The 26017-nt window shown below is 40.6% G+C and overlaps 1 protein-coding gene across 2 annotated transcripts in view; it reads right to left on the bottom strand.

The window, feature by feature from the left end:
- Positions 1–26017, bottom strand: part of SORCS3 (sortilin related VPS10 domain containing receptor 3) — a 654973-nt gene that overhangs the window by 302375 nt on the left and 326581 nt on the right. For both annotated transcript variants that reach the window (XM_004020175.5, XM_060404717.1), the window contains exon 4: positions 8423–8581. In XM_004020175.5, coding sequence (XP_004020224.2) covers positions 8423–8581 — 159 coding nt within the window. The remainder of the gene's footprint in view (positions 1–8422; positions 8582–26017) is intronic.

The following is a 26017-nucleotide window of genomic DNA, read 5'->3' as shown; positions in this document are numbered from 1 at the left end:
GTAACCATGTATATAAAGGCACCCACTGGTGCCCATACACAGGGATACCTAAGGACATATTTGCTCTGTTTCCAAGAAGCACTTACATGTTCAATACCGAGTAACATAACATGAGGAATATAAGAGTTACTAAGCACAAATACCAATTCACTGCATATGTCTATACCTCTTGGCTCCAGAGTATTTGTTTCCATTAAAGCTGTCAAATCAAATAACCAAATGCCAAGTCAATTTTAGGATACAGTCACAAAATTCATCTGAAAAACCACCAGAAGAAATCACTTTCTTAATATCTAACTATAGTGGGTGCTTCTAAATAATAAAACCTGTATCTATCACTGAGTTGTAAATAATATGGCTTGAGGTTATATCCAAAAAGAATATTTTTTTGTTGGAAAAAAACAATTCCTTGAGTTTCACAGTTAAAAAGGGACCATAGTGAGAAGCAAAGCTAAAAAAGAGAAAAACCTCAGACTTGATATATTCCTAGTCCAGGGAAATTTTCCTTTATAGCACACAACCTCTTGAAAATATAGTTAAATTATAACTTGAAGTGATTTTGCCTAAATTAACCTTATTCACACTTAAAATCTTTTTTTAAAGATCATTGTCTTATATTTGGGACTAAAGTTATTCAAGGCAGCAAGGAGATCCAACAAGTCCATCCTAAAGGAAATCAGTTCTGAATATTCATTGGAAGGATTGATGCTGGAGCTGAAACTCCAATACTTTGGCCACCTGATGTGAAGAACTGACTCATTCGAAAAGACCCTGATGCTGGGAAAGATTGAAGGCAGGAGGAGAAGGGGACAACAGAGGATGAAATGGTTAGATGGCATCACCGACTCAATGGACATGAGTTTGAGTGAACTCCGGAAGTTGGTGATGGACAGGGAGGCCTGGTGTGCTGCAGTCCGTGGGGTCGCAAAGAGTCAGACACGACTAAGCAACTGAACTGAACTGAACTGAATCATAAAAGTAATCTAACGAAATAATACAAAATCTAAAAAACAAATGGCATTAAAAAAAAAAACCCTAAAAACAAACCCATCATCTCAAGAGAACTCAGGTAATATTTGGCAATATCTTCTACCATTTTTAATTTTTTTCTTCTTCCTTCCCTCTTTGCTTCCTTCCTTCCATCTTTTATTTGTTGCATACTTATACTCAAAGCATACTACTTAATTTTCTATGAATCGTGTAAGAATTTATATATATATATATAATGCCTATGAGATTTATAAGTACTAAATAGATATTAATATGTATCCATGTTGCTACAAGGTCATCATAATCACCATTTTAATGGCTGCATAATATTTGGGCAAATGTATATACCCTGATTTAAAATTCCTTAGTGTTGGACACTAAGTAAATTTCTTTTTTCTTTTTTTTAATTTATTTATTTTTTAACAGTTTAGTTTTTTATTTTTTTAATTTTAAAATCTTTAATTCTTACATGCGTTCCCAAACATGAACCCCCTCCCACCTCCCTCCCCATAACATCTCTCTGGGTCATCCCCATGCACCAGCCCCAAGCATGCTGTATCCTGCGTCAGACATAGACTGGCGATTCAATTCTTACATGATAATATACATGTTAGAATGCCATTTTATGAGTGATTTTGATAAACCTTATTATGCCTAAATCTTTTTGGTATTATTCTCTTAGTTCAGTCTCAGAAGTGAAGTAACTGAATCAAGTTATGAAAACGTGTTTGTCTTCTGATACGTTGCCAAGATGTTTTCCAGGAAGGAAAACTCATTTGCATGACCATCAATACAATTTCAGAATAAGAGTTTCACCAAAACTTTGTCAACACTGGATGTCTTCCTTATGGCAGAGAAAGGAAAATATATTTAAATTAAAACTTACTAAATTAATTTTAAATGAGCATCTTTTGAAAGTTTCCTTATGAATTCTCTGGATTAACTAGACTTATTGAATGTCAATGAATTCTTGCCTTTGGCTTACACTAATTCTCTAATGCTAATATTTTTCAAGTCTCCTTGTCTGTCAGTTACCTCACTTGCTATCTTCCAACCTTTCTTCGAAGGAATTCATCTTGAGTCTATTTCTTTACCAGTTTAGCCAGCCATTAAAAATGACCCTACTGATAGCAGCTGGACTTGGGGGGAAGGTAATAACTGAAAAAGTACATAAAGGGGATGATGCTAGGATTCCAATCATGTTATGCTTCTTGATCAGGGTGCTGGTTCCATAGGCGCATTCAGTTTATGAAAATTCATTAAGCTCGTGATATGTGTACTTTTCCGTATATATATTATACTTTGATTTAAAACATTTAAAGACTGACCCTGACTTAAGGTCAGGTACCAGAGGGAGGGGTCAAGGTAGAGGCAGAGAATGGAGGGAGGATAGGAGATTTGGCCAGGTCAGATCAGCCAGATCATAAGCCCAGAGAGGCTTGCAAAGGAAGGAATAAGCAGAAGAACTCCTAGATTCAACTGGAAAACTGGAAACCTAGGGTCAGAATCAGGCAAAGGGATGAGAGTTAGGGCCACTGGGGAGCAGTGTGAGCACAAAGGACCAGCGCACATGTGAAGGTAAGGTCACTCCATATAGGAAGGGGTGGAGGAACACAGAGAAGGCTACATGCAATCAGAAGAGACTGCGTCACACAAGCCCTTGCCCACCTATTCTATACTCACCTCTTTCACCAAAGGATTACCAGAAATCCTCATGAATTTCTATCATGAGAGCATTACTGCTTCAGGAAAGGTGTCATTGAGAAGAAATACCTGTATACCCTTCTTAATACATATATATGCTGCATCTTCCATTAATTATTTTAGCAAATGTTCTTTTCCTGACCGAAAGGTGTCAGGTTACCAAAAGGGACACCTAGAAGGTAGAGGCAGGGACCTGAAGTCTGGGACACGGTATAGAAAAGGCAGGCTTGGGAAGATAAAGACTTTTGCTGAAGTCTGTTCCTTTGAGCCAGCATCCTTAGAGCAATGTTGCGAAGACTAGAGATCCTTACTGCACCACTCTCACTGAATGCAAGTTAATATTGTGCATTAAACCAGTTTTGTCATTCAGAACTCAGCTCGAATAGGTTAACGCTAACATTTGAATAACACAGTGGTTGTGCCATCTTTTTTAATACAAAATAGGGCCATTTTCTCTGAGTCCACTGTTTTTGTGTTCACCTTCAGGAAAGTGGCCTCCTGGAAACTGGTGTTTCTATGGTGATGGAGACAGCATGTTTCTATTGTATGGATGAGACATCTGTGAGAGCAGTGTGAGCTCACCCTAGGTGAGTGGGGCTATGGATTTTCCTTTCTCCTCTTCAGTGACACACAAGTGATTTTATAGGCATGAAAGAGGACCCAATGAAAATGCAGTCTCTCTCTCTAAATAAAAGGTACCTTTTGTCCCAGTCTTATTCCACAGGGAATAGGCTTCAACACCACAGCCAGCCCAAGGTAATTCCCAACAGTGTCGTCCCCACCAGCTGGGGAGCCATGAAGCCTTTCTGTCACGACTACTGAGGAAAGTTACCATCTCCTGCTAATCCTGAAGGCTCTGAGCACAATTACATTTCTAATCAGAGGGTTTTCATGAGAATATAAACGAAAGAAACATCTTCATTTGTACCAGCATTCCAGAAGTACAAATTTAAACTTCCCTTTGAGTTTTCAGGCCTTCTACACACTAGAAATGGCAACCCACTCCAGCGTTGTTGCCTGGAGACTCTCAGGGATGGCGGAGCCTGGTGGGCTGCCGTCTATGGGGTCGCACAGAGTCGGACACGACTGAAGCGACTTAGCAGCAGCACACACTAGATACACCCTAACTCACTAGTGTCTGCTCACATGTGGCAGCCCATCGCCTCCACTGCAGACCCTGTTGTGCCAGTGACCACGCCCAGAGGAGCCTGGTGAACTACAGCTCATGGGGTCACGAAAGAGTCAGACATGACGTAGCAAGTAAACAACAATTCCCAAGATGGCGTCAGTTTCTTAACCAGCTTGTCACTCTGTCAGCTGCTGCTGAACTTGGTGTGTGGCCAGCAATAAAAACAAAACACCCAGAGCTGCACACCCACCTCCCTCCCAATTACCATATAGCAACCCTTCATTATGTGTGCCAGTGTTTCAGAAAGTAGTTTCTACATTGAAATTTCAGGCAATTCTAGACTAGTCTAGCCCAGAAGCGTCTGAACAACAATCATGTCTGAAATCCCATTGAGATTCTCATCTCAGATGGCCAAAGCCAGGTAGGTGTGTTAAAGTTTCATTTTGCCAAGAAGACAAATGATAACAGAGAACCCTGCAATCCCACCTCTCGTGCAGGAAAACAACTCTTACCAACTCTGCATCTCTGCATCTCTGTGTCCAGGTTGTATGCATCTGTGAATACATGAGCATGTGCCCATTCAAAAAACTATACTGAGTTCCTTGTCAAAATGAGGGATTGTTTTTAAACATCAGCTTTCTGTAACTACAAGAATAACACCTAGCTTTTTAAAGGACTGTAATGTCCTCAAAACCTATCTCAAAATCTTTTCAAAACTTCTCGGTTTCAGTAAGATTATTGAGCCCTTCAGCTAATTCAAAATATCACAAAGTGAGTTGTTTCAGTCGTTAGCAAGGAAACAGTCTGATGGAGGCAAGAGAATACTGCCTTCTAAATAACTGGTAAATACACAGCTGTCCTAAGATGTTCTAGAGCTTTGGTTCTGAGAGGAGAGGAGTAGCTTTTCTTTTATTGTTTCCAGTGTGGTCAACCATAACATTATTTCTGTTGTGCTATTTTTTAAACCACCAAGATTCTTATTAAAACATCTCCAAGATTCTTACACAAAAGAAAGAATCTCATCTTTACTGAGTCAGTTAATGTTAAAATGCAAGATGGCAGGAGAATCTGTAAGGCAGAGGGGAGCTGGCATAGGAGGTAATAGGACCCAGAGTATAGTCGGAACAGAAGGACTTGCTCAAAGGCCCACGACACATTGAGACGGACACAGAAAGAGTCTGAGACTGGGACGCATCAGAATTGGAGAGGCATGAGTCTCCCACAGGGTCAAGTGCAAGGTGCATTTGCCCCACCTCCCCACCCTTTCATAGCTTTGGAAGTTGGAAGGCTTGGATCTCTTTCACCGCCAACCTGGCCCTGACCAGCACAAGGTAGCCAAGTTCCCCAGGGGATTCGCAAGCTGCCAGCCAATATCTCAATGAACACAAGATTATGTGCACTCTCAATTTCTAGACACAATTTTGTTCTCTCCAGAAGGTATTTCCTTAATTCTCCAGCAGTGCCTTTATTGAGTGAGAGCTCCTGGCAAGTTTCCTGCAGCTTTGGGGTAGCAATTTGGAAGGTAGAGCAATTGGATATTGTCCTTTTAAAATATCATTCAATTAGGTCTTTTGTAATACATACAACGTAAAGAGATAGCCTTACAGATCCTAAAGAAATTGCTAGTGCATTTCATCAAAGGCACAATAATGGAAACATCGATTCTCTCCTCACCACACACATCTCCCTTTGATGCTGCAGTTACCTTAATACAAGCACTTTTCATTTTCTTTGGAAGAAGCCCGCGCCTCAATGTATGCATGTCAGAGAAGGCTGCAGTCCGAAACGAGACATTTGTATATCAATCTCGGCCACCCTTGAATCTTCATTTCCTGCTCCAGAGCATCCCTCTCCTTGACTCTAAACCAATATATTACCCCCAAATAAAGAAAAACTCTGCTGTAACCTGAATGCCTCAATGATGTTTCATGGCATCTCTACAAATGTCGCCAGGGGCATCATCAGCCTTCTCAGACCATTTATTTAAAAGAGTAGCAGGGCACCAGTTAGAAACTTTATGGGCCTAAAGAACATTCAGCCACTTCACACAAAAGATGTCAACAAGAAAGAGAACTTCAGGAAGAATGCATCCAGAAATGTTCAGTGTGGTTAGGAAAATCCATCAGTGCCCACTGCCACATCTGCAAATATTTTCACCAGGTGAAAAAGCAACCACCGAGTCAGAAACTATCTTGAATGTATTATATCTGTAAGGGTACTACACGAGCAATGCTGTAGATGTTCTCAGTGCTCTGGAGCTAAAGAAAAGGAATATTTCTATATTGCATTTGGTTTATCAACCTCTTGGCATGAGATGTCTGCTGCCTAGCTTGTCTAACCTAGCTTGTCTCTGCATAAATAAAAACATGGTTTAAGAGTTCTGAGTTTCATCTAAATAAATTATCATACAGCCATTTAATAACACCTAAATGATTTATTTTTTTCAACATATATTCAACATTCCTGGCTATACTAAGCATTTAAACAGAGACTATCTGACATTTGGCTAAGTCTTTCATACAATATCCACCTGATGCCATGAAAGAAACGTATTTGCAATGGTTTTTGCTCTGCAAATGTCATGTGGGTGTCCTTAGGGGATTGCATTTAGCACCTGATGCCCACCTTGAGACTCTATTAATGAGAGATATAAAGGTTATGTTGAAATTATTGTTTAAAGGTGCTGACACCTCATACACACACACTCATGTTTACAAACTACAGATTCAAACATATAGTGAGGAGCAACTGTTTCAGGACTTGAGAGAACAGAGACAAGAAGCTATTTCAACAACATTATTCTGTAGACAACTCTATGTAAGACAGTACTCATAAGCATCCATCCCCTTTCACTGATTGATTCCACAACATTGTGACATAATAGTTCGTCATCACACACTGTACTAAGGTTCTGGAAAAAGCAGGAAATACAAAGAACAATCTAAATTCTCTTCTCATAAATATAAATTGATCAACTATAAAGGGCTCATTACCATAGCAATGTACCCATCCACTAATTCATTTGCTTAACAAATATTTGTGCTGTGCTTAGTAGCTCAGTTGTGTCTGATTCTTTGCGATCCCATGGACTGTAGCTCTCCAGGCTCCTCTGTCCATGGGGGATTCTCCAGGCAGGAATACTGGAGTGGGTTGCCATGCCCTCCTCCAAGGCTCTTCCCAACCCAGGGATCAAACCCAGGTCTCCCGCATGGCAGGCTGATTCTTTACTGTCTGAGCCCCCATGGAAGTCCAAACTTTATAACAAATATTTACTGATCATTATTAAATGGCAGGCACTGTCCTAGAGACTGGTGCTAGAACAGTGAGTGAAAGTAGGCACAACCCTGCTGTCCTGGAACTCGCAATCTAGGGAGAAATGCAAATGATGCCAAGTGCACGTCAATCCACAGGAAAATCTCAACCATGACAGGTACTCTGAAGGGAAGTGTGCAGAGCCTTGTAAGAAACAACATCGAGGGGGATTTAACTTTGTCAGGGAGCTTAGGGATGATGTCCTGTGGAAGTGATGTCTCAGACCTGACAGTGAAGAGGTTTACTGTATGGAAGATCCCAGGCCCAGGAAAGGCAGCAAGGGAGACAGCTGTGGGGAGGGACTGAAGATGGTCATTGAAGTACTAACAGTGAGTTAGAAGAGAGAAGGAGGGACCAGACCAAGCGGGTGCTATTTATTGCAGCCTACTGAGGACTTTGGACTAATCTGTGAGCAAAGAGAAGATGCAGAAGGAATTTAAGCAAAGGCATGAAATCTAAAGATTTACATTTGGGAAATATATAGTTCAAGTTATAAGATGAACATATACTGTAAGAGCTATCGGGGGTACCTCCTGGGTTTCTGACTTTTGCAACTGAATGAATATAATTAGGGAATACTGGAAGAGAACTAGCTTAGATGTGGGAAGATCAAGAGTTCGTCTTTGGAATATGTTGAATTGAAACGCTTCTGAGACATACAGTAGACAAAGCCAAGTACACAGCTGGATATATGTATGGATCTGAAGCTCAAAGGGGAGGACTCATGGGGTACTCTATCTTGAATGTACTTTTAGAAAACAATGAAATGGACATGTTTGAGGCTTTCCTCCTTTTGCTAAACTGAGAACAATGATACATTATTCCAGTTCAAGGCAGCATGGTGTGACAGGATATGCCTAGACTTGAAGTCTGACAAAAAGCTTCCAAGTTCTGGCTCCTCTAGCTACCACGTGAGTGGTTTTGAACAAGTACCTTGGCTTTTCTGCACCTTTGCTTACTTCAGTCTCCATAAAATTATTTTGAATACACATTTCCCATTTATAGCACAGGGTTTGTTTTAAAGGTTAAATGAGTAAAATCACACAAAAAGCCATCTTAAACCTGTGAAATGACAAATGGCATTGTCATTAATGAAATAGACTCACCTGCATATTTTGATATTAAAGACTAAAAAGGAAAGTTAGATGCTGCAGACACAATCAATGTAGTTGGAACAAAGCAATGCCATTGAATACCCTCGTATATATGGACTGAGTAAATAGGCAAGTGCTTTTCACGGGGTGGTACCTGGGTGACAGGATGTGAATGAAAACAGAATTTGTTCACCTTTTGATCCAAACTATAGGCCAGTACCCAGTCCTCTTGCTTGGGGTGAAAGAGCAGACTCTGGATGTAGAAGGTGAGCCGGTATTTCTGATAGGTTGCCCCTTCATCTGAGCTGATCAATATGCTGCTCTCTATCTCAGGATCACTAAGAAGCATGATCTAAAGAAAGGAAAGGGAAGAAAATATATACAGAGTCACTAGCAGAGAATAAACACAAGAAATTAAAGCATAAATATAAAGTCATTTCTACTTATATATCACAGCACAGAAAAGGGCATCTGGGTCTCTAGATGAAATACTGGTATTTTTTTTTTTTTTCCTGATTCGGTCCTTTATTGGTGAATTGAGCTAAAATACTGTGCAAGGTTAGGTCTGCATACAAATGAGGCTTCATTTTTCTGATGTCCATCTTCTAAATACTTTTATTTTTGATATTTATACTTGTACATATTGGAAGTTTATGCTTATGGTCCTCTGTCCCTTGACCTCGGGACCGTCACACCTCTGTCTTTTCGTCTTCCTTCTGTCAATTCTCCACATCACTCTCCATCACTCTCTTGCTTTTAAGTCGTGAAAAAGATCCCACTGTTTTGTTCCTTCTGAACAGTTTTAGAGATTTAATTGATTTAGGTGGCTTCATGATCCCCTTGCTCTAGTTGTTTTCCAAAGTACATATCCCTGGAGGCCATTTTGGAGAAATACTGATGCTCAAGAAAGTCTATCCTTCCCAAGCCGAACACACAGAGTGGTGTAGTGAACAGACATCTGATACAGCAAGTCCAGGTCTCAACACTTCTCTGCATACTGTCACCTTGGAACATTCCTTAACTTGTATAGGCCTTGGTTTCCTCAATAATAACTGAGTCTGATCATACCAGAACTGGCTTGAATGCTTGGCATAATGCATATTCTTGACAAGTGATAGCTATGGTTACTATCAACCTCTCAGGAGTCAAAAGTCTTCTCATAGGACCTCAGTGGCATTGGTCTCACTAAATGTGTGAGTGACTTTTCAGTATTTAAATCCGATAGATACTCAGACCTATCTTTCCCTTAGTTAAATTCTTGGCAGTCTTTGTGGTCACTGACAATTCCATCCTTCTGGAAGCATTTTATTCCAGGGGCTTCTGTAACACCATACTCATCTTGGTTTTCCTTTCTACCTCTTTTGATTACTTAACTTTCTCTGATTATCCTTATAGTATAACCATTCCTCAACCCTCAGTTTTGACCTTCTCTTTTCACTAGATACATTGTTCCTCAGTGACCTCTTCTACTCTCATTTTTATTTATTCTTTCGTTACCACTTTTCTGGCGACAATTCATAAATTAAAAGTTAATCTAAGGTCTCCTCTCAGTTTCAGACTTGAACACTAAGTGTTGTGGCACTTTGTTCAGTTTGAATATCCCACAAGACCTAAAACTCAGCATGTCCCAGGATACCTCATCCAAGCCCCGGTCCCCATCCCTAGTGTTTCCTAGTTCCGTGAGTGTTTCCACCAGCCACCCATGTGAAGCTAAATGCCCGAGGTTCATCCCTAACTCTGCTTTTTCATTCACCTCCTATAATTAACTAGTCTCTAAGCTCTGCATGTTTTACTTACTAATTAACTCTAAAATCAGATCCATTCTCTCCCTGCCCATTGTGGTTCTGTTAGTCCAAAATGTGACCATTTCTGTACTGGATTCCTGTAAGATACCCCTAGTCCATCTCACAGATTCAACCAGTATTCCTCCAATTCACTTTGTATACTGTGGCCAGAATAATCTAAAACCATTCAATGACTTATCTTTGATTTTCCTATATCCTAAAATTCTTAAAATGGGTTGACATAATCTGCCCTTGTGTTTGTGTTTCGCTCCATCATTAGCACTGGAGAAGGAAATGGCGACCCACTCCAGTGTTCTTGCCTGGAGAATCCCAGGGACAGAGGAGCCTGGTGGGCTTCTGTCTCTGGGGTCGCACAGAGTCGGACACGACTGACGCGACTTAGCAGCAGCAGCAGTCATCATTAGCACAGCTCTTTTGATCTTTATCATCTAGCTCAACCCAACTTCCTTGAGTTTCTGTTTGTTAAGTGACTTAATGAGCAAATGAGTTTATTTCCTCTTGTAATTTGTCCTGTCTTGGGCTGTACTGCCACTAGTTGTTAGGGTTACAGCTACACACAGTATGTACCGTGGGGTCCAAAGTACCAAGTAAAGTCAAAGAAACACTTCCATATGCTTCTAAAATGAAACTCTTGAAGAGTAGAGTTAAAAAAATTTACCAATAGTATATATCAGTATTATAAAGTAAGCTTTACACAAATTCAATGCCTTTAACTGCTAAGATTCATAGTCATTTTCCTTTTTCACTCCTTTATAACTTCCAAGACAAGCTTACTTTCTTTTTCTCAAATAGTTGCTTTCGCTTCATTGACATAAGTTATTACTAGTTACCAGCAAATTTTTGAAAAATAGGTGCGGTATAGGCAGTCTAGCTTCTTCTTTTTTTTTTTTTTTTTTAATTCATGTGTGAATAATCTAGGACAAAAGCTCTTAGACCCGTAGACAGAATAACCGTCTCCTCCCTTGGCACTGTGAAGGGTAAGGACTAGTGGGAAAAGCACCCCTGCTGACCTTGAAAAAACCTCAGAGGATGCATCCATGCTCCTTGAAGACTGCGAGGACAAATATACTGGGAAAGAATGAGGCTTTCATAACTACTCTCCCTCACTTCTCACCAAGTACTGATGGGCTACATAACAGGCAATGAAATCATTTCTCCCCTGGTGCAGAGAAATTAAACTGCTTCTTTTATGCAGGTATAAAGAAGTTTCATGCCCATGATTTTAATTAGAAGATAAGACCAACATCATAAATGAACTTTATTTTATATGCCATGAGTAACAATAAGGGCTACCATCAAATATCTAGTGCAATGTACTCTCTTTTTCTAGCCCTGTTTCTTCCTGTGCACACACTCCACTCTTGCATATACAAAGCACATTAATCTCCACACAACACAAACGTTACATGCATGTGTACACACATATGCTTACGTACACACCTCTGTGGCACATTTATGCACACATACGTACAGAAAAGCAATTGTATATAAGGTGTATTGACATTGTCAGTTGGTTTTAGGGGACCCTTTTTGGCAAGAGTACATTTTTATTACAATCTTTCTCTGAAATCCTTTTATATACTTTGATATCACTGGCAGTGTCTATATTCAATCTAGTGTCTGAGAAGAATGGAAGGAGGGATGTAGAAACCTATATGTTTTAGATTTCTGACCTATGCTGGGTATTTTGCAGGATATTTTATTGAAGCCTCAGACAAATTATGTGATGTATCATTATTTGTGTTTTACACGTAAGGAAACAGGCTCAGAGGAGGAAAGTAACTTGCCTATTACCCCCTCTAACAGACTCAAATGTCACCACCTCGAGTCACATACACACATACTAATGCTAATGCTTTGCTACACCTTGAAAAGCACTTTGTCATCTTTACCAAGGGACAAGGGGAAGTCAAAGAAGCAGCTTTTTATTCTTTTTTAAAGCATCTTTAAGAAATTGGCCCAGTGGTAAAGAATCCGCCTGCAACGAAAAAGACGCGGGTTCAATTCTTGGGTCAGGAAGATACCCTGAAGAAGGGAATGGCAACCTACTCCAGTATTCTTGCCTGGGAAATCCCATGGACAGAGAAACCTGGTGGGCTACAGTCCATGGGGTCACAAAAGAGTTGGACATGTCTTCGTAACTAAACAACAACAAGAAATCTACACACAAAAAAAGCAGTTTCAAAAAACCCCCTTTCCTCCTCTGACTCATTCAACTTTGGTCAAGAGGACATGAAGAATTAAATGAATAGGAATCCAAAGGGACGATAGAATGTTAATGCTTGAAAAAGAAAAAAAAAGAAAAAGAGAGGGAACCGTAATATTAACATAAATGGAATCAGAAAGCAAAGCCTCAGTAGAAGTTAAACCTCAAAGTAAAATATGTATATTTTGTATCATCACTCCAAATCTTTGTTGTGACGAGACAAAGAATTGAGGAACATACACTCACATGACAGTATGACTCCACATAACAACTTCTATACCTACATATATAATGAAAATCACTCCACGTCCACCCAAATTGTTATTGGGAAACAGGGATTTCAAAGGTAAAGAAAGGCCTACAAGGACAAAGCAGGTAAACTAAGTCAGCAGAGCAGCTAAAGCAAGACAAGAAGCAGTAAGTACTTTGTCAACATAGAGAGTGCACACATTTCCTTAAAATGTTTAAAATAAGACTGTTACCAAAAACATTTATACTCACATTAAATATCGTCTGTGGACTAAATTTGTAATATAGGCATGTGACTCTTGGCATAGTTATGAGAGTTTCATCCTACAAAGAAATTTACAACCCTTGCCTTTGAATCCATAATTGTAGGTATATATGTAGAAAGCCTATGGCAATACAGGTTCAGACATCTGTGAATTCTGTATTTATGTGATTTTGATAGAATGAGCAGGAAAGAGTTCCCACTGGAGATTTTTTTGTTTTGTTTTATTTGGCTTTTGCTTCAGTTTGACTTTGATTCTTTATCCAGCTTGTCCTGATACAAGATATGCATGCATTGGGTATATACATATGCTGGAAGAGAAGGGGGCCTTTCAAACATGAACAGAGTTATCAATGCTATAGGCTCTGGGGCAGCTGTCCTGGGCTCACATCTCCAGTCTGCTACTTTATGTGTAAACGTGAGGATTTTACCCAGTTTTTCCAATCAGTTACCTCATCTAAGAAAAATACTGATAATAATCATGTTTAACTCACCATGCTATTGAAAGGATTAAACGAAATAATGATTAAAGAGCTTAGCATAGGCCACAACTGCTAAATAAACAGGAATGTTTATCTATAAATTACCCAGAATAAGAACATAACTAAAGGCAGAAGTAATGCCAAACAGGTTGGAGATTTAGGTATTATTTGCCTCTGTCACGATTCCCCTTGTTCCAGAATTTTGTTGATAAAAACCTAAGGGATGAATGGTGGGGGTATAGGTATAGGGGAAATGCTGCTCAATGAGCATAAAGTTTTAGGCCTGCAAGATAACCAAGTTCTAGAGATCTGCTGAACGGCATTGTACCTGGAGTTAACAATACTGCAATGTACAATTGGAAGAGTTTGATAAGAGTATAAATCTCACATTGTGCATTATCACAATTTTTAAAAAAAAATGTGAAAGGATGGGGGAAAACAAAACTACATTTTACACTTATTTTACATGCATTCTGCATTCTTGGCAACATTTTAAGAAAAGCACACTCTATTAGCAAATATAAAACACCACCAAAATGGACACCATCAGTAAGTAATTGTCAACTCATTAAATACAATTGCACTTGGAATAACCACTCTCATCTCTTCAGTGGGAGGCTCTGGCCTGTGAAGAAACTAAACATACCTTAGGGGTAAGAACATAACTGAACATTCCTTAGGAGTAAGAACCTCATACAACCTATCTCTTTGAATTGGATTATTCCCTGTACATGGGTTGTACCTCAGATTAGAGATTAACAAGTTTTACAGTTTATCAATATACGTATGGTCCTTTTATCTTTTAGTAGGAAATTCCTGGTAAAGTTGAATAATGGTGGCCCTAATTTTAATGCTGAGTTGCAAATTACAAGGGACACAGGTGGAAGTCATGAATCAGGCAGAGATTTTGCTTCACTAACTTAGATTTTCAAAAGCCTATAAAGCTTGTTTGTGTCTAAATCAATCAAAATCAGTACTGGAAATGATAAAATTCTCCCCAGAAATCTTTCTAGAATGCCTACCTTCCTGCTGCTGGGTAAGTCTTAAAGCACCCAAGCTATAAAATTAATGAATATGTTACTTTGTTCCATTGCCATACTCTGCTTCTCCCGTGTATGGTCTACAAACTGGGATGAAAGCTGTAGGTTTCTCAGCCTCTCACTCTGCCAGAGTTTCCAGAAATGCAAAGGAAACAAATTGTAGTTCAATGCTTTGAAAACAGTCTCTGAATAGGAGTAAGCAGACTTCCTCTGAATAGAAAAAGAGAAATGCTATAATTTACTGTATAATTGAGTCCTAATGGGAGACTCTTAAGAGCTCAGTAAGAAATAACAATAATATCAATATAAGCTCACAAAGAGTATAAGAGACATTCTTTAGGCTGACCTCTAAACCTACTGACATAATCAATATGTTGTTGAATATTGGTTTACACACAAATAGAGCCTGTTACAGATAAGGCTTTTAATCACAACATAACAATATACTATCAGTATTCACCCCCACCACCATCTACCTATTTACCTCTCTCACATTTCCTCTTATAGCAGAGGTTATAGCTGGCAGGAAAAGGGGTTGCTCCCAGGGGATATCCAACAATGCATGGAAACATTTTTTTGTATTGAATCAAATTAACATACAATATTATATTAGTTTCAAGTGTAGAACATGGTGATTTATATTTTTATACATTCTGAAATTGCTTCAGTAAGACCAGATACCAACCTGTTACCATACAAAGTTATTAGAATATTAATGACAACGTTCCTTACGTGTACTTCACTTCCTCCATAACTTATTATTTTATAGCTGGAACTTTGTACCTCTGATCCCCTTCACTTATTTCATCCATTCCCCATCCCTGGAGACATTTTAATTGTTACAACTGCAGGGCAGGGAAGAGAGTAACTGGCATTTAGTGGGTAGAGGCCAGGTATGCTGCTAAATAATTACAATGCACAGGACAACGCTGGACAACCAGTAATTATCTAGGCCCAAATGTCAATAGTGCTGCTATTGAGAAGACTTGTTACCATATTTGTGCATTTATAAGTGTATGTATATATATATATACATACACACATATGCACACATATACTATATATATATCCTATTTAGGGGAAAATATGTAAACTACATATACATTCTTCAGATAGAACATCAATGCATATTTATGCTTATGTGCATGTCCCTTTCACTCATTACCATTTACACATGCCATTCTCTTTACCAAGATTAGACTCCCCACCTTTTCAGCCCTACCCATTATATTAAGTATCTTTCTACTTATCCTTCAGAAAGTAACTCAAGCATCACCAGTAAAGCAACAATCATTGAGGCCAATCAGGAAAAAATATATAAAAATAACAAAATCAACAACAATAAAAAATAACTCAACTAAAAAATGAGCAAAGGACTTCAGTAAACATTTTCCCCAAAAAAATACAAAATATATTTTTGATGGGGATTTAAGGAAATTGGAATCCTTGTGCATTGCTGATGGGGATTTAAAATGGTGTAATTGCTCTGGAAAACAGTATCATAGTTCCTCATAAAATAAAAAGTGGAATTACATATGATCCAGGCTTTTCCCTTCTGGATATATAGCCTAAAGAACTGAAGGCAAGATCTTGGAGAGATATTTGTACACCCATGTTCATATTATTATTATTAACCACAGCCAAAATGTGGAAGCGACCCGTGTCTACTGATGGAAGAATAACCAAAATGTAGTATATACCTATATCGGAATATTATTCAGTCTTAAATAGGAAGGGGACTCTGACACATGCTACAATGTGGATTACACGTAAAGACATTATGTTAAATGGAATAAACCAGTCATAAAAAGACAAATACTATATGATTTCCACTAGAGTGATTATACTAGTCAAATTCATAAAGAGAGAAAGTTTAAAAATTACAGCCAGGAGCTGGGGGGAAACAGAAAATTAGGAGGTGTTTAATGGGCATAGTCTTACAGATAGAAAGCGTTCTGGAGACTGACTGCACAATAATGTAAATTGCTTAACAATTCTGAAATGCACATTTTAAAGTAGGTATGTTAAACTATGTGGTATGTGTATTTTACCACAATTTAAAACACAAAATTAGATACGAAATGAGATGAAACACTAATCGGACATAAACACTATTCATTCAACCATTATTTATAGAGTCTCTACCTTATGCCAGGCTCTACTATAAAGTCCAGGATAAGAGCAGTAATCAAACCAAATGAAAACTCTGCCCTCAGAAAGCTTGCATCCAAGTGAGGGAAGAACAGAAAATAAGTAAATAAATAAGTAAAATATATAGCTTATCAGATGGTAATGAGTACTTTAGAGTAAAATAAATCAGGAAAGGAGACAGGAAGTGCTGAAGTCGGTGGGGGTGGGGGGGGTGGGGGGGTCTGAAATGTGAAGAGCAGGTTCAGGAAAAGCTTCACTGAGAAGGTGACATTTCAGAAAGGATACAGGAGTCCAGAGAGCTGGAAGAGAACAAAGGCGGCAGAGTGCTGAATGTGGGGGGCAGTAAGTGATACGAGCACCCTGGCTTTACCCCAGTGATACGGAAAGCATTGGTGGGCTTCCAGCTAGGCACTGGAGCCTACGGCTTGTATTTTGATCCTTTCACCATGGCTGAATAGAGCACTGTGAGAGGTAGGGAACAGCAAGGAAAGAATCAGAGAGACCAGTAGCAGGCCACTGAATCCAAGAGGGAGAGACTGTCGACACAGGGCCAGCTCAGTAACTGAGATGTGGTCCATCTGTGGGTATAAAGGAAAAGCCAACAGATGAGCTGTAGGGAGTAAGAGAAGCTGGAGAGTGCATTAGGAAGCTTCATACCCGTATGTTCATCTCTGTGTTGCTTATCATGATCAAAAATCCAAAATAACTCAAATGATCAGGCAGATTTTTGGTCTGAACAAGTGGGAAAACAGAACTGACCTTTATGAGACAGGAAAGCTCATGGGAGGAGTAAATTGCAGGCTGTAGAAATAAGGAGTATGATTTTGAAAAGGCTAGGTTTCAGATGCTTAATAGCCATCCAAAGGGGCTGAGGAGTAGACACTAGATATACAAGGCTGGTGGGCTGCAGTCCATGGGGTCGCTAAGAGTCAGGCACGACTGAGCGACTTCACCTTTACTTTTCACTTTAATGCATTGGAGAAGGAAACCCACTCCAGTATTCTTGCCTGGAGAATCCCAGGGACGGAGGAGCCTAGTGGGCTGCCGTCTATGGGGTCGCACAGAGTCGGACACGACTGAAGCAACTTAGCAGCAGCATCAGCATACAAGTCTTATTTTCAGGAGATGGAGCTGGCCTGCAGATAAGAATTTAGGAGACATCAGTGTTTGAACAGCATTTAAAAATATGAATCTGGACATCAGGGAGACATGATAAAGATACAAAAGAGCCTGAGAACTGGGTTCTAGCATGCTGCAGAAGAGCCAAAGAGATAAGGAGAGGCCAGAAATGGAGTGCGTGAAAGAGGAGAACCCAGAGAGTGTTGTGCTCTCAAAACCTTGAAACCAAGGGAAGAAAGTATATCTGAAAAGACAGTTGTTCAACTGTGTCAAATGTAGCTGACAGTTCAGTAGAATGAAATCTGGAGAACTGACCACTGAATCTAGCAATGCGGGGGGCGCTGGTGAACATGGCAAAGGCAGAGAGCGAAGCGGGCAGTCAGTGTTGATGCAAGTATAAACTGGCGTGAATGTTCCGAAAAGCAATGTGGCAACAGGGAACAGGACTCATAAATATTCATAATTTTGACCCTATAATTTCTCTTCTAGGACTCTGTCCAAGGAAACCATCAGGGACCCAATAAAAGGCTTATGCACCTGTGTGTCCATCTCAGTGTTATTTATAACAATAAAGCATTGGAAACAACTCAAATATCTGATAGAATAATTAAAGTAGGCTAAATCCATTCAATGGAATATTATGCAGCTATTAAGTATGAATTCAAATAGCTTTATGAAATGTGAAAAATAATCATATGTGGAACCAGTACAGAGGTGAAAAGATATGAGGCATAATCTCAAATTTGTTAAAAATGGTTTTCTATCTCATGCCCATATATATATGCACAAAAGAACTGGAAGGAAAAACTCACTGCATGTTTAACAGTAGCTATTCCTGTGTAGCATGATCATGAGTAATTTTTTTCTTTACACTTTCCTATTTTTTCTAATATTCTGCAATTACCTTTATAATGACAAAATGTTTCTTTCTATGCTCCCCCCCCATACACAGATATTCATACACACACACACTCACATATTCACTCTTTCCCACTAGCCCTTTCAAGAATCCCAACAGAGTTATGCTACCCATTGTCTGCCCTTGGAAAACCTGAGAACCTGGACAAATATGTCTGCACAGCGTGACCTCTGTTCTGAGAGCAGAACAGGCCTGGGTGACGGTCAGGTAGAGAGGGTACCTCACTGTTGAAGCAACAAGAGCATCTCGCCGCTCCGAGAGTGGATCTCCTCACTGGAGCAGGAATCCCTGGTGTCCGACCCCACCCATGCTCTAAACCATCCACCCGCTTTGCACTGCATGATGGCTCCCCCCGGCCCCCAGCACAGCTCTGATCCTGACCATGGCATTTCTTCGCCATAAGAAATTCCAGTCCCCTCAACAGGTCATGAACATCAAGCCTGGCACCTCAGACATCGTATAAGTGGGTTCCTGTGCTGTTCTCAAGCTTGATCTCTACAACATAGCCATAAATCCTACCCAAGAATTCTCTAAAAGTTTTTTTTTTTTTTTCCCCAATCACTATGCCCACTCCTCTAACATTCCTGTCTTTGCTAATGTTCTTCTCTGACCTAGAAAGCCCAGCATCTTCCCTCGTCCATACTTTCCTTCCAGGCCCATTTTAACTCTCTCCCTTCCATGAAGTTTCTCCAATGCTTCAGCAGAACGGTCTCTACTTTCCAGCAACTCCACTGGAAAATTCATTGTCACGGTGAACTATGGCTTCATGTTTAAAATATGTGAAAAGTTATAAATATATTCATATATTTTGACTTAGTTAAATTTTGTTTCACTTGTATTCATAGCACTGTGCCATCTGGATGTTAAGTTCCTGAAAGAGAATGTCACTGATATCACATGCCCTGGTCCTTCTGGGGTTCAAGGAAGCACATACTCAATAAATACCTGACGTGTGGTGAGTGAAGGTCACTCAAGGGTTTCAAAGTTTGCTTGACCAAATGTTTACTACATCGGATTTGTGGTTCACCAGTGCCCTGGCCAGAGAAGCCGGCTTCATCTCAGTAAGAGCAGTCAGCAAATCTTTACGGAGAGCACTGTCCACGGGCAGCCCACCCCGCCCCAGCCCCACCTGTGGCAATGATTTCTCGGGGCAGTGGTGTGTCACTCTGGTTCGTCTTGTCAAAGCCTAATGCAGATCAGTACATAGATGGATGACCATGTTAGTCAATAAACTGATGGCCATGTTATTTTTCTGCAAGATGTTTAATTCCAATATTTTTAAGAAGGCAATTCTATCCCTGGAAGAGAAGGAAAAAGAAGTTTCATGATTAAAAAAAAAAACAAACCTGAAATCTGTAAGACTGGGTTGGAAGTCATTTTCATTCCTTTTGTCAAACTGCTTTAGTGTTTTGTTATGGTTTGATTTGAGGGTCTTTGGTTTGCTTGTTTGGTCTTTCTTCATCTTAGGAACACTAAAGAAAGATGCAAAACCAGACATGCATACCTGAGATCAGAGGGAGGGTGCTGAGATACAAGTTAGAAGGCAAAGGATTTGGTACAATGTTTACAGAGCCATCAATCATAACCAGGTGTAGTGGGAAAGATCTTGAGAAATATCAAGCTAGCTGAATTAAGATCATCCACATTAGTTATTGTTTCAAGCCTCCAACTTGCTACTGTGCACATCTGGGACCACAGTGGAGCCCCAGAGTTAAGAATCACTGTTCAAAATCCTAAAATCAGAAAGGCAATGACTATATGAAGAGAAAGAAAAAATGCTCACCAGCCTGCATATTATCTACCATCTACCACAAAACAAACCTAATGTATAAGCTATCTTGTTGAAGCCATGGGTGACAAAGATTCTGAAACACTCTAATGCACAAGGGATGGTAAATGGAAATTAATTGCATAGTACTCATTATGACTAATTTTAAAATTGCAGATTGTCATTGATACAGTATTTATCTAGCATGGTAGCTTTCGTATTTCATTCTGGGAACACTATAAAAAATATGGAAACCTGCTAAACTGTTTTTCCCAATAGATCTTGAATTCTTTATATGATGAGCCTTCAAAACCTAGGCAGTTTTCAGGGACTTAATCCTACTGGGATTAGCAGTTTGGGAATAATTATTCTTGTTAAAAGAGGCAAGACAAGTATTAGCTTATGCCAAGGAAAACAATTAGGGGAATAAATAGGCTTGGAAATGTCCTATGTCCTGATTTAGTTGGAAGAGACTATGCTATAGAGAGCTTCATTAGCATCAGGAACAAATCACTCCATTCCAAGAGCACCTCCTTTTTTAAATTAATTTATTTATTTTAATTGGAGGCTAATTACTTTACCTAACAAGAATGAGAAGCACATGAACACGAGTTAGAACTCAACTCCTCATCCCCATCACCATTTATGCTTCTGAGGGACAGGATGGGCTCCCAAACAGCTAAATGCTGGATGTGATCAACAGGGAGCAAGGTGACTTTCTGAAGAGCAGCCCTTGGGCCAATGGACCATCTGAAAGCCAGTCTGTCCCAACTAGTGGAGCCTCACTGTCCCTCAGCAGTGCAGGAACCATCCTAAGAAAGGCAACGGTGGCACTGAGTCCAGTCTCTCAGACCAGAGACACTGAGCTTCCAGAGAGAGTGAAAATGAAAAAGAACCAGGCTCTGCAAGGAGCTGGAGGCCCTTGATCTGTGATTTCCACCTCTAGCTCAAGACATCTGCTCTGCCTTCCTTCACCTTCAAGTGGAGTTAGTATCAAGGCCTTTGAGTGGCATCACATCTTATATTTTGCCAAGTCCTTCCATAGCTGTTTTCTCCTCAGTCTGCTCCCTGAGGAAGGCAGGGCTGGTATCGTTACCCACTGTATTAGTTTCTTGTGGCTGGAAACAAATTACTACAAGCTTAATGGCTTAAAATGACATAATTTTATTACCTAACAGTACGTCAAGGCTGTATATTGTCACCCTGCTTATTTAACTTATATGCAGAGTACATCATGAGAAACGCTGGACTGGAAGAAACACAAGCTGGAATCAAGATTGCTGGGAGAAATATCAATTACCTCAGATATGCAGATGACACCACCCTTATGGCAGAAAGTGAAGAGGAACTAAAAAGCCTCTTGATTCATCGCAGCACTGTTTATAATAGCCAGGAAATGGAAACAACCTAGATGTCCATCAGCAGATGAATGGATAAGAAAGCTGTGGTACATATACACAATGGAGTATTACTCAGCCGTAAAAAAGAATTCATTTGAATCAGTTCTGATGAGATGGATGAAACTGGAGCCGATTATACAGAGTGAAGTAAGCCAGAAAGAAAAACACCAATACAGTATACTAACACATATATATGGAATTTAGGAAGATGGCAATGACGACCCTGTATGCAAGACAGGGAAAGAGACACAGATGTGTATAACGGACCTTTGGACTCAGAGGGAGAGGGAGAGGGTGGGATGATTTGGGAGAATGACATTCTAACATGTATACTATCATGTAAGAATTGAATCGCCAGTCTATGTCTGACGCAGGATGCAGCATGCTTGGGGCTGGTGCATGGGCATGACCCAGAGAGATGTTATGGGGAGGGAGGTGGGAGGGGGTTCATGTTTGGGAACGCATGTAAGAATTAAAGATATTAAAATTTAAAAAATAAAAAACTAAAATTAAAAAAAAAGAAAAGAAAGTGAAAGAGAAGAGTGAAAAAGGTGGCTTAAAGCTCAACATTCAGAAAATGAAGATCATGGCCTCTGGTCCCATCACTTCATGGGAAATAGCTGGGGAAACAGTAGAAACAGTGTCAGACTTTATTTTTTTGGGCTCCAAAATCACTGCAGATAGTGACTGCAGCCATGAAGTTAAAAGACGCTTACTCCTTGGAAGAATAGTTATGACCAACCTAGATAGCATATTCAAAAGCCAAGACATTACTTTGCCAACTAAGGTCCGTCTAGTCAAGGCTATGGTTTTTCCTGTGGTCATGTATGGATGTGAGAGTTGGACTGTGAAGAAGGCTAAGCGCCGAAGAATTGATGCTTTTGAACTGTGGTGTTGGAGAAGACTCTTGAGGGTCCCTTGGACTGCAAGGAGATCCAACCAGTCCATTCTGAAGGAGATCAACCATGGGATTTCTTTGGAAGGAATGACGCTAAAGCTGAAGCTCCAGTACTTTGTCCACCTCATGCGAAGAGTTGACTCATTGGAAAAGACTCTGATGCAGGGAGAGATTGGGGGCAGGAGGAGAAGGGGACGACCCAGGATGAGATGGCTGGATGGCATCACAGACTCAATGGATGCGAGTCTGAGTGAACTCTGGGAGATGGTGATGGACAGGGAGGCCTGGCGTGCTGCGATTCATGGGGTCGCAAAGAGTCGGACACGACTGAGCAACTGAACTGAACTGCACTGAACAGTCCTGGATGTCAGATGCCCAAAATGGGTCTCACTGGGCCAAAGCCAAGGTGTCAGCAGGTCTGCCTTCTCTCCTGGAGGCTTAGGATGAGACTCTTTTCCCTTGTTTTGTCCAGCTTTTATAGGCTACTCCCAACCCTGGTCTCAAAGCCCCCTTCCATCTGCAAAGTCAGCAATGACCAGTCCAGTCTTTCTCACATCACAACACTCTGACTCCTTCCCTCTTACAAACTATCAACTAAAAAGAGCACAACCTAAAAGCTGGGAATTCTGTTTTATTCAGTGAAATTGCTGAGGACTTAAGCCTGGGAGGCATTCTCTCAGATAGCTCTGAGGGATGGCTGTGAAGAGGCAAGCCAGGAGCCAGGATGCAAAGGAGTTTATGCAGCAAAATCAGGTAGTTAGAACACCAAAAGACTGCTGTTAATTAAAGAAAACTCAAACATCTCACCTTAATGAATTCAGCACTATTCTATATATGAGAAGATGCAATAGTCTGGGCTCATTGAAATCATTCCTTTGAGATGAACCCTACCTTTCCAGGACCAGTATCCTGTTTTTTCTCCTGCCTGAATCTTTTCAGGGTGCACAGCCAGGGTTGACAGCAGCAGCTTGATGGTCATAACCGCATTTACTTACTGAGATGGCAGGGACAGTCTTTGTCCACACCACTTTTAAGGACCATTCCAGAGTGCTCCCCTGGCAACTGAGCCAGGCAGTTTCTCTCTGTAACCATCACCATCCTAAGCCAGGCAGTTTCCAGACAAGAAGGGGAAATAAAGCCACAGTAACAGTGAAAAATTTTAAGGCCAGCAGATGAACAACCTTAATTCCACCTACAATTTGAGTCCCCCCTTATCATGTAACCTAACGTATAAACAGTCCAGGGATTAGGATTTTTCCAGGCAGCCAACCACATTCCTTTCTAGGGGCAAGGAAACTAGGAGCCTCTGATGAGCAACTTGCCCAAGGTCACATCTGGTCACCGAGTGTAAAAACGGGGCTCAAACTCAGAACCTGATTTCCCAAGTTGAGAGCTCTGTCCTTGCTGTTCTGGAAAGTGAAAGGACACAGCAAGGGAACAGAGTGAGTGCAAACACAGGAGCAGAAAGGAATCAGAGCTGGAGAGACTCCTTAGGTCTTTGTCCACCATCCGCCTCCCAACCCTGCCCTGCTTTGGTTTCCACCCCTTTAGTTGCAAATTTGACCCCCTTCTTCCCAAACAAAAGAGCCCTTGGCAGAATGTATTTTTCTTTTCCTTTTGGGTTTTCAGGGAGTTGGGTTGTTTGGTGGGGCTTCCTCTCTTTCCCAACATGAAGCAGGAAGGGAGGGGACCAAGAGGCAGCAATTTTGCCAGGCAGGTATTCTCTGTAATGATCCATCACGCTGCGCTGGGCAGTCCCCAGACAGGCAGGGGAGAGAGAGCCACAATAACCAGTAATAAACAGAGAAGAGGGTCTTCCAGGGAGCAGCATAGTGAGGAGACCCAGCTGCTGCAGTCGGGGAGAGGGGGTCAAGGCAAGAGAGGAAAAACTGAAGTGGAGAGATGGAGATGTCCAAAGGTTGTCATTTTATATTTTGCCCCAGTGACTGCTACTCTGTGTATGCGTGTGCACGTGCGTGAGCTTGTGTGTGTTTTCTCTCCCCATAGCTCCAAGGAAGGAAGCACCACACACACCCTCACAAATTCTAAGTTGTTGTGAAGGATGAAGCAGCACATTTGTCAAAAGGTCCACCTGCCACCTCAGATTCCAAAGCTTGCAAAGGATCCACCCCTATGGTGATTTAGATTAATCGCTTCTCATTAAGAGCCAATAAACAAACTGCACCAAGAGTGCTCCTCTCAGCCACAGCCCACTGTCGTGGTGTCTAATTGCCAAGCAAGAGCAGAGGCCGACCGGAGAGTTGTCAAATGTAATTTATAGGTTTTTAAGATCTAATCATTTTCTATAACATTAGATTAAATGACAGTTTGTATTAAAGAGGAAATTACATTTCGGCTCGCTTTCTTCACTTTCTCCCAGCTTTTCTAGCTATGGTTTTCAAAGAGCTCTAATTCCACAGCACAGGACCAGAAAATGCCCTTGACAGTGTACTTCAAAAGCATCAGTCCAAGGGCTTTCCTGCACCCAGAAGTCTGTCCGGAGAAAGGGGACCAGAGCTAAATGGGAATATTCTCTTAAGTGAAGCCCCTGCATATAGGACCACCGTAAAGTCAGCCCCCCTCAACTTCACCAGAGCTGTGCTGTCTTACCCTGTGACCACCCTCAGCACTGAGGCAAGGAAAAACTTGTACAAATAATATACCTACATTCCACTCCCAGGTATATATCCAAACAAATTCAAACCAGATACTCAAATACATGTACATTCCTGCTCACAGCAGCACTATGCGCAGAATGTAGCTAAAACATGCGGAAACAGTCCAAACATTCATCAACAGATGAATGGATAAGCACATTCTGGTACATATACAGGGTCCATTCAGTTCCGTTCAGTTCAGTCGCTCAGTCATGTCCGACTCTTTGGGACCCCATGAACTGCAGCATGCCAGGCCCCCCTGTCCATCACCAACTCCCGGAGTTCACTCAAACTCACGTCCATCGAGTGGAAGAAGTCCTGATAACCTGTCACAATATGGATGAAACTCAAGGACATTATGCTAGTGAAAGAAGCTGGTCAAAAAAGGTCACATATTGTATGATACCATTGGTATGAAATATTCACAAAAGGCCAGTCCCTAAAGATAGGCAAGTTGGTGGTTTCCAAGGACTAGCTAGGGAGGAACAGGAAGGGACAATTTAATAGTTACAGGGTTTGGGGGACGGTGATGAAATGTGTTGGACAAGATAGAGGTGGTGGTTGTACAGTACGGTGAAGGTATTCAATGTCACTGAAGTGTTCATTTTTAAATGGTTAATTTTATGTTATGTGAATTTCACCTCAATAAAAATACAATAAATGAGCTACAGCCAGCACTGGTTGTCTCCAGTCTCCCCTGGGCAGGCCAAGAAAAACTAGGATGACAATATTAAACCAAAGTTACTAGTAAGCACAAAACAGACTCCACCTGGCTTGTAAAGTAAGTAGTCTCCTAACAAACCCCTCTCCTTGATGAAAAATAATAATAATA

The sequence above is a fragment of the Ovis aries genome, chromosome 22 (genome assembly GCF_016772045.2).
Source record: "Ovis aries strain OAR_USU_Benz2616 breed Rambouillet chromosome 22, ARS-UI_Ramb_v3.0, whole genome shotgun sequence".
NCBI classification, from domain to species: Eukaryota; Metazoa; Chordata; class Mammalia; order Artiodactyla; family Bovidae; genus Ovis; species Ovis aries.
Note: the sequence above shows the minus strand (reverse complement) of the source record. Positions and strands in the feature narration are given on the sequence as shown.